This window comes from Geospiza fortis, unplaced genomic scaffold, assembly GCF_000277835.1.
Source record: "Geospiza fortis unplaced genomic scaffold, GeoFor_1.0 scaffold391, whole genome shotgun sequence".
NCBI lineage: Eukaryota > Metazoa > Chordata > Aves > Passeriformes > Thraupidae > Geospiza > Geospiza fortis.
Window position 1 is genome coordinate 1,377,721 of NW_005054472.1, and position 9,901 is coordinate 1,387,621.

Consider the following 9,901-nt stretch of genomic DNA (forward strand, 5'->3'; position numbering starts at 1 on the left):
ACTGCTGAGGGAGGGGCTGTGACGGTGGTCACAAGGGTTCTTGGGTGAAGGAAGAGACGAGATCTTTGACTCCATTATCAGAAGGCTTGATTAATTATTTTAAGATATATACATATGCTGCAACTATACTACAAAGAAAAAGCAGGAGAGCTTTTCAGAAGCTTGCTAAGCTAAGAATAGAAAAAGCAAAGGATGATAACAAGGCTGCTCTCTCCGACTCTATCTGAGAGAGTTCCCTCCCCAGACTGGCTATCAACCATAAACATCTAAACTGGGCTAATCTAGACGGACCTGTTGCATTCTACAGCAGCAGATAACTTATTGTTTACCTCTTGTTGCTGAACTTCTCAGCTTCAGCATGAAAAATCCTGAGAGAAGATTTTTAATAAAAGAAATGTCTGTGACAGAGGGGGGACAACTTGCAGGGCTCCATCTAATTCAGCGTGGGGTAATTAGAGTGTGGAAAACATTAAATCCCACTCCTGGCTCCTGCCAACAACGAGTGCAGCGTCAGCACCGTGATTCCTTTTGGCTGGGAACCAACGCAGGAGATTTTACTGTGGGAGAGACTGAAACCGCCCTTGTCTGTTTGCAACAGCCCCGACATTCCCGTTCCCCGCCCAGACCCGTGGGGCTCTGCTGGGCTGGGAGCAGGCCTGGGTGAGCTGCTGCTGGGCATGTGCTTACAGGGTCACAGGATGCCCCTGTAGCCAAATTAGTTTTGCATCTGACCCCCTGCTGGGTCAGGGATGGGTTGGGATTTGCATGGAGCAGAAAAGGGCTCTGTTCTCCTCATGGACTTCCCAGTGGAAAGTCAAATAGTCTCTGTCCCAGAGGTTATCATCTTCCATCAGCACGTGGGATGCACCTGTCAGGTGAAACATCAGACAGGGAAACTCCCATTCCCTTCTCCTGTGCTATGCCCAATACCACAGCTGAAACAAACACTCTCCTTCTCTGCTCACTGGACCTTTGACCACTCATCAGGGCAGCAGTGCTGGGGGAACAAGGAGCCAAACCTGCCCAGCCCCTTGCACAAGAGGCTCCTGCTCCCAAAAAACCCAGCCCAGTGTGCAGGGATGCTGTTCCAGCTGGGCATGGTGGGATGAGGTGGGGAGCAGCCACCTTAGTGCAGCACCCCAGGGCTGGTGGCTTTTGGAGCCCAGGTCCCTTCCCATGTGCAATTCCAGCATCTTGGATTAATCTCCTGGTTATAAAATTGGGACCTGGCTGCCTGTGACCACTGAAGATATTAAGAAGGTTTTAAAGAAGGACAAGTTATTAGTCCTGGGGGTTTGAGCCGTTTCCAGCTCTCAGCATTACCTTCATCCTGCCCTAAACACCCTGTGGTGGCTTCCCTCAGCAGAGACAATCGCACAAAATCCCCAGGTCACAGCCACCGGCCATCTGGGCATGCAGATGATCCTGCCCGAGCCAAACACAGCCCGGCACAGCCCCCAGCCCACCCAGGTCTCACAGGAGCTGGGGGCTTTCTTCCCAGACCATCCCAGGCTGCTGGGGGATCCTGTGTCCCCAAAGCTGTCAGTCCCCACTAATCCTGCTTTGGAGTGCCGGGGCGGGGGGAGAGCAGCTTAGACAATCAGCCCAATGCTTAATGAGCCAATTAATGCAAAATTTGCTGCCACTAAGAGGATGATGACAAGGTTTCATCTCACAGGAACATGGAACTGAGCCAGGCAGGATGATGCCTCCTGGATGCTGTCCCGGGCTGGGGTGCTGGCAGCTGGGGAGGGTGCAGGGGAGATTGGGCACCTTGCCCTGCTGGAGAAGCCCCTGTGACTGAGTGCAGGACAAAGGTGTGTGTGGACAGAGGAGTGTGTTCCCACAGCTCCCATGGGATCATTTATACCTTTCCCAAACCTTGGCTGTCGCAGACATCTTTTATGAAAAATCCTTTCCTTAGGATTTTTTCTCCTGAGAAGCTGAGAGGCCTCAGGAACAAAATGTAACCAATGATTATCTGCTGCTGTGGAATGCAACAGGTAGATCTTTGATTAGCCCATGTTGGTTGTTTCTAATTAATAGCCAATCACAGCCCAACTGGCACAGACAGAGTCCGAGACACAAGCCTTTGTTATCATTCCTTCTTATTCTATTCTTAGCTAGCCTTCTGATGAAACCCTTTCTTCTATTCTTTTAGTATAGTTTTAATGTAATATATATCACAAAATAATAAATCAAGCCTTCTGAAACATGGAGTCAGATCCTCGTCTCTTCCCTCATCCTGAGACCCCAAGGTCACACCTTGGCAGTCAGGGCTGGGCATGGCTGAGAAGGTGCAAGGGCTGAGTGAAGCAGGAGCATCCTACAGCTCTTTATGCAGAGCCTGATGGAGTCCCTGAGGCAAACGATAGGAACAGTTAATGCACAGGGAACATGGGAACAACTCGTTCCAGCACACAAACCCTCTGCACTTCCAGTGCCCTGGCGTGTCTGGACCAGTCACAGCAACAGGTGATAGTTTTGTCCTTCATGAATTGCAAGTGCTGGAAGAAAATCCCTTAAATGAAGGGATTTGCTTTCCCAAGGGCTGGAGGAGCCAGCGGGATGAATCACACAGATCAAAGCTTTGATATCTCCAGGAGGCTGGTGGAGAGGCTGGGGTGTGTGGGAGACTCACCCAGCAAGGGGATCATGAGAAACATCAAACACTGGAAAGACAAGAAGTTAGGGGCTCCAGTAAGGCTGTGGATCTAAAAGCCCTAATTCAGGCTGTTGTTGTTCACCTCCAGGATAATCCCATTCATTATTAAATATATCTTGGAGCTGGCAACATCCTTCTGTGTGTCCTGACATGCAGGGAGCACCAGAGACCAGCCCTGGCCACGCTGTCACATTTACCTGGGGGGGTTCCAGGCAATGTCCACCTGCTGCTCCTGGTGACATTTCAACCCAGGGACATTTTGCATGTCAATGTGGGGGACTCTGCTCCAATTCCTGTCTTGGGGACACAGTCATGGCTGGGGAAGGCAGGGAAAAATGTATGAAAATTTGGGGTGAAACAGCACTGCAAAGGTGGTATCAGGATGCTGGGAGCACGCTGTGCTGTTCTGGCCAGGCTGGTGCATGGACACAGGGAAGGAGAGCCTTGCTCCTCACCCACATGTTGTGTTGTACACACAGCCCTAATTCTAACCCACGGAATGTTTCCTCTCAGTGAGCGGCTCTATGGATTTGGACAACAGAAATGACACAATATTTACCAGTACTTAATAAATACATCTGTTAAAATGGCAATTTTTGTTCTGCATGTTGGCAGCAGCATTGGATCATTAGAAAAGACAAGAAATCTATGGCATTTCTCCCTGGTTTTATAACTATCCCCCAGGCAATGCAGACAGTTCAAAGGCAGTTTGATTGTGGTTCAACAACCACAGGTTGGGGCAAGGTGCTGCTGCTGTAGGGCCTTACTGAGAGGGGAGAGAAAAGCAAATCCAGGTCTTTGGTTTTTGCCTGATGCAAACAAAATCCAAGGGTCAGGCAAGGGCAAAACCCTTCCAACAGGGAGCAAACTTAAGGAATATTTCCAAACCTAAATCAACGTAACGCCCTGCATCCACCCCTTGTGTAACACCCTCTGGCTTTAAGTGTCTTATACAAGCCTTTACTCACTCAGTACTGAGCTGTGCCTAAGCTGGGATTGATGGAGAATCCAATTTAGGAAAACACCCTTTGATGAAGAAAGGATAAAGCAAAGAGGAATTTTTGCACGGATGTTCCGAAGTGTGACGGGCACAACAACACCAGGACCCTCTCTGGGAGGACTCCTGGGGCACTGCAGACCTGTTGGCATGAGAGGGGAGCCCTGATTCAGCCCTGAGCATCCGAGCTGGCTGTGGTTGAGGATTATAAGAGCTGTTTTGATCAGGGGAAAATTTCTGTTTTTAGCACAGGCAGCAATTAAAATAGCTCGTGAATCTCAACGCCTCGGGGAGCTGTCATAAAAGGAGGCAGAAAATCCGTCTTCTGGACTCCTCTGCAGCTAGAGATGAGCCTGGAGGCAGCAGAGGAGAAGACAGCCTGAGGTTCACCTGGTGATAAAGGATAACCCCAAGACCTCGAGCCAGATCCGCTGCTGTGATCCCAAGATGGCTGTGGAGGATCTCCGGGCTTCCAGCACCCCTTTCTCACTCTCCTTTTCGGGCAGTGGCTTCCTGGCCCTGTACCAGGTTGGGGTGGTGCAGTCCCTGCTGGAGTTGGCTCCTGAGCTCCTCAAGTCTGCCTGCAAGGTCTACGGCTCCTCGGCCGGGTCGCTCATCGCTGCTGCCGTCGTGTGCGGCGTCGGCCTCGGTAAGAACACCCCGGCCTTGAGTCCTTCCAGGAGCTTTTCTGCTCCATAAACCCTTGGGAGATGCCTCGGGGTGCTGGGAGGTGGTGGGGCTGGTGGAGCTCTCCTCGCTCACCAGGCATTACAGAAAGCCAAGGTGTTGCGACCTTGGCAGGCAGCACGGTGCAGTTTCGGGAGGTGCAAGCTGAAAAAGCCGGTTCTGGCAGCCTGCGTGTTCCCTGGCTCACTGGGCAGAAATCACAGCAGCAAATCTGGATGTACCTGGCAGTCCATATCCCATATTCCACTGGCTCCTTTTCCTACTCCTGCTGGAGGAGCAGATCTCCTGCCCTTCAGCTCTGAGGTCTGAGGGGTGCTGAGGTGTGTCCCAAAGGCAGTCTGTGCAGCCCCAGGGGCTGGATTTATCCATGGAAAGCCCTTTTCCCTATGGATCAGGTTTCTTGGGATGTGTAGCTATGAAGGGACACGAGTGGCTGTCCCACAGGTATCTATAGAGCTGATAGCCTTGTTTGCATGCCACTTTGGCTGATCCCACTCAGCCTTCCCAGAACAATCAGAGATGTTTGTGATTCCCAACTCCAGGTGCACCTTTCTCTGGTGCTCCTGCAGGACATTCCTGGAGGAACAGCAGTCTGCTCCAGCCCAGGGCTGGAATTTCTCTTATTGCTGCTAAAGGGACTTTCCTCTGACCCTCTTTCAACCATGTGGAAACAGACCCCTCGAGCAACAAGATCCTCCATGTGTAGAATTAATTCAGAGTAGTTAATCCACTTTTAATAATCACATCCTCCCATATTTCCAATTAGTGCCCATGTGTAAACAAGTGTACACAAGACTTAAGACTCTAAAGCCTGAACCAAGTTCTGCTTCAAGCAATGGGGACATTTAGGAGGAGCAGAAGGTTTTGGGGACCAAATAATGATGGAGGAAGCTGGGAGGAAACATACAGTTCTTGAAACCTCTGGTGGATGCTGGAACTGTTCTTCTGCAGCTAAAAATAATTCAAAACATTGGCAAATATGTTTAGACGAGGCAGAAAGGAACATTTCTGCCCACGTGGGGATGAACTCCTCCACAAATAAGCAAGGCCCCCAAAATTTTTGGTTCCTCCTGCTGCTGTAATAGATGGAGCTGGGGCTGTCCAGTAAAAATACATTCAGCAGCTGCTCTTGCTGGGGTCAGCAGTCCTGAACTCGGCATCTGCTTCCCTGGAGGTGGAAGGCAGCATCCACTTAGAGGGGCTGAGATGATCTTGTGCCCAAAATATCTTCCCCAGAGGAAGAAAAAGACATTTTGGACAGTAATAACTCTGGTCAAGTTTCTAACAAGGAAAGTGAATGTGGCACAAGCTCTGTCATATTCATACTGGGGATGACTGGGTCAGAAAGGTGAAAGGTGTGTTTGGTGTCCCACAGTGGCTGCAGTTATGTGTCCGTCCCCTGCCCCGGGCTGGCTGAAGATCTCTGAGCTCCCAGAGCCAGGCTGTCCTCTGTGACCCCACCAGTCACCTCGTGGGGACATGCTTGTCACCAGGCTGGTGCAGGCAGGGACAGTCACATTGCTGCCAGGCTCATCCTTCACTTGCTCTGTAAAGCTGGGCTCGGCTCTCACCTCTCACCAGCAGCTTGTGGGCACTTTTTCCATGTTTTCCCCCATTTCCAGGACACAGAGCAGCCACACAGGGATCTGGGCATGCCCCCCCTCCCTGGAGGTCTGGCTCGTTCAGCATCCCCTCTGTGCAAACCTGCCCAGCGTTAATCGTGGCCCCGTGTGGCCTCAGCATCTGCTCTAACACACATAACCCCTCTTAACGCCTGTGTGGCTCCAGTTGCCCTCAGGACACTGCACCTAATCCGTCTGTCTGTCCACACAATCCCATGAGACCGAACGGAAACCTCTGTCCCTGCAAAGCCTTGGTGCTGAGCCAGGCCTGTGGCCTCGTGCTGGTGCAGGGTCACACCCTGGGCACAAGGACAACTCTTCGCAGCTTTGGTGCTGGACAAGCTGTCACTGCAAGGGTTTAACCCCCAGGTGGGATGTTCCCCCAGGTGAGCTCTCCATGTCAGCAAAAGCACCAAATTCTCTCCATGGGATCAGGCTGCCTGCAGGGTTTGCTGCACTCCTCTTCCTCTCCATCACTTTAAAACCTGGAGTCTCCTGAGCCCTCAGCTGGGGCTCCAGGGCTCAGCTCCTGGGATGTGCAGACACATGTCATGGCTATTAACACCTCCCTGGAGCTGAGGTGAGACAGGAATCCCAGCAATGTGGAGCCAGGACACCTGGCTTGCAGGAAAGCCCTGAGCAGAAGAGGTGCCCCTCATCCCTTCATCCTCACCCAGGAGCCAGCTCAGCTCCCTGGAAACCCTGGGGCTGCCCACGTGGAAAACCAGAGGTGGAAGGCAGGAATGTGTTGTGCAAGTCACGTTGTCATGGATAACTCAGTGTTCTCCTTCCTGGGGCTCTCTGGAGCCTTTCCCTAATCCTGACCAGGAACTTCTTGAGGCCCCATCTCTGGTGCAGGTGGGGTCACAGAAAGACATGATGTCCTTTGAGGACATTATGGGGGTCATAAGGAGGTCATGCCCCCCTTTCTGCCCTACCTCAACATCCCCCACTGTAGTAGCAGTATCATCCTGGGATAACACAGAGGGGCTGCAAGAAGCTTTATTTGTGAGGAGTGTTAAAAATAGGATTTAAAATATAACTGTTAGTTATATGCAGCAGGCATTTGACCTTCTCATCTTCTTTCAGATGACCTCAAGGAGTTTTTCTTTGCACTGGCAACGGAAGTCAGGAAAACCATCCTGGGCCCCCTCTCTCCCAAGTGCAGCTTGCTGGCCAATCTCAAGACTGTCCTGCAGCGGATGCTGCCGGAGGATTCCTACCTGCTGGCCTCAGGGAGGCTGCACATCTCACTGACACGGGTGGTGGACGGCCAGAACGTCATGGCCTCGGAGTTCAGCTCCAAGGAGGAGCTCATTCAGGTACACAGACCTGAATATGGACATGTCCCAAGTGCTGGTGGCTTTAACTGCACTTTTTCTACCCGAGATGGGGAGAGTCAGGAGGTTCTGCCACAGCTGTGGTCCCACCACAATGGGCTCAATGAGCCTGGGGGCGGGGAGGAAGGTTTGAGTTCCAGGATCAGATGGAACAAATCATGCTAAAAAAAGCAGCAGGTTTGTTTCCAGCCTCATAGAGCTGATGTTGGGGTTCTAATAGTGACTTTGCAAAGAGCCCTGTCAGTGCTGATGTGACCTCTCAGGTCTCCCTACAGGTGTCTCCTCAGCCATCTGGCAATGGTTTTCCTTGTTGCCTCAGCACTTTCCTGGGAGGAAAAAACTGGACAAAGCTGCTGCTGAACAACAAGCAGCTCATTAACCAGTAAATTATCTGCTGGAGGGAGAATCCCAGGGTAAAGTCCTAACAGAGCTGACCCTGAGGTCCTGTGTCCCTTGTCCCAGGGAGACAGTAGAGGATGGCAGCTCCATGGAGATGTTGGAGTTGACCCCATGGTGCCTCCTCTAGGTAGCCCAGGAGCCTGGGGGGCTCATTCCCAGCTGATGACATTGGTGGGAAATAGCTGTAAATGCCCCAGCAGTGGCTTTAGCACTGACAAATCCCAGCAGGGTGAGGATACCTTGTGAGGGTGTCTTGGTTTTGTCCAAAAACCTGCAAAGATAGAAATTGGCCCCAAAGCTTCAGCTTGCTACCATCAAAGGGCAGTGCTGGACACAGACATGTAGATTTACAACTATTAATTTTGGCAGCTATAAAATTAAAAAATGCAGTGTTGTGCCCTGCTCCAGAGAAGTGTTTCCACTTCAGTGAAATCAGATGTTTTCCCTTTCTTGAAGCCTTTCTTGCCAAGTCCCCAGCAAAGTCCAACCAAAGGTGGCACCAACAGCCTGGTTCCAGACTTTGACAAGTCTGAATTTTCAGGCACCATGTCAGCAGCTTTTGTGCAGAAGAACTTTGACAGGAACACTGACTTCTGCAATCCCTCTTCTCCCCAGGCTCTCCTCTGCAGCTGCTTTCTTCCAATTTACTGTGGATTCATCCCTCCATCCTACCGAGGAGTGGTGAGTGATATTTCCCCTAAAACACACGCTCCCAGCAGGGTGTTCTTGGTTTGAACTTTACATTCCTCTGTAAAGGAAGAATATACAGACAGGGAGGGAAAGGTGTGTCCAGGCTTTTCCTTTAGTTGATGGAGGATGATAAAGCCCATCAGCTTATTCTTCACCACATCCTAAGATGACAGCTGGGTGGAATTGCCATCTGGAGAGCCCTCTCCTGCTCTGCCCATGGACAGAGCATGGATGACCTTGCAGATCTCTGTGTGAGATAAGAGGATGCCCACAGTGGGGACCTTGAGACACAATCCAGTTATCCTGGGCAGGGCCTGGCTGCAGGGCAGGTTCATCCCTCGGCTCAGGCGCTGACTTGCACAGCTGAGACATCCAGAGTTCGTGGGAGGATCCTCCCCCAGCCCTGAGCATTTCCATGCTCAGCCTGTCTGAGGGAGGGGAAGGAGGAGCTCGGCAGTGTTTTCCAGTGGCAGAGTTTTCCAGTGTTTTCTGGGCAACCTGTTCAGGGCCTCACCATCCTCACAGGGAGGGATTTCTTCCCAATATTCCATCTAACCCTAATGGCAGTGGGAAGCCACTGCCCCTTGTCCTGTCACTCCATCCCTTCAACTCCCTGTCACTCCATCTTCAACTCTCTTGCAGCCCTTTCGGGGTCTCTAAGGTCCCTGGAAATGTTCAAGGCCAGGTTGGACGTGGCTTGGACCAACCTGGGATAGTGGAAGGTGTCCCTGCCCATGGCAGGGGGTGGAAAGGGATGAACTTTAAGGTGCCTTCCAACCCAACCCATCCCCAGGTCTGTGATTGCTCTGTGAGGCCCCTCTGCAGTTATTTCAACAGCATTTAATTCCATCAGCTGCAAATTCCAGTCCCACTGAGGTGGGTGGTAAATCCAGATTCCTTTTGGAGTAGAGCAAGTGACATTTTCCTTGCCCAGTATGTAATCCCTCATGAATCTGCAGGCAATTATTAAACGTGGGGGCCCTGCTGCTCGAGATCAGGATTTGAAAGTCATACAACACTGTGCATTCAGTGGTGTCTGAATTGGCTCTTGACTGCCAAAATTGTTGTACAAAGCTTTGTGAATGAAAATAATCATATTTCCATTTTAATAACTGCTGTGGATTGCAGACCTGGTCGAGGAGCTGGCTGGGTGCCACAGGCAGGGCAGGGGAAGGAGCTGGCAAAGGGATAAAGAGCACAGGTGGGACAAGATGCTGTTGGAAGTGGGAAGGGAGGACAAGCTGGGATGGGCTCACGACAGGAGTGTCACCTGTGCAGCTGCTGGCTCAACTCAGTGACACTGCAAAGGCCCCCAGAGCAAACCCTCCCTCTGTGGTGGTGTTCGCAGGGGTCCCAGGACGAGGGAAGAGATGAGAATCTTGACTCCGTGTTTCAAAAGGCTGATTTATTCTTTTATGATATATATTATATTAAAAGAAAATGATGTGTATATATACATAATATATAATATATAATATATAATATATAATATATAATATAT

At 51.0% G+C, this 9,901-nt stretch overlaps 1 protein-coding gene across 1 annotated transcript in view; it reads left to right on the top strand.

Annotated features, from left to right (window-relative positions):
- Window positions 1-4,076: 4,076 nt before the first annotated feature.
- PNPLA1 (patatin like phospholipase domain containing 1) overlaps window positions 4,077-9,901 on the top strand; it is a 9,548-nt gene continuing 3,723 nt past the window's right edge. Inside the window, exons 1-3 of the mRNA XM_005428116.2 lie at window positions 4,077-4,311; window positions 7,061-7,293; window positions 8,326-8,391. Coding sequence (XP_005428173.2) covers window positions 4,110-4,311; window positions 7,061-7,293; window positions 8,326-8,391 — 501 coding nt within the window. The 5' untranslated portion in view covers window positions 4,077-4,109. The remainder of the gene's footprint in view (window positions 4,312-7,060; window positions 7,294-8,325; window positions 8,392-9,901) is intronic.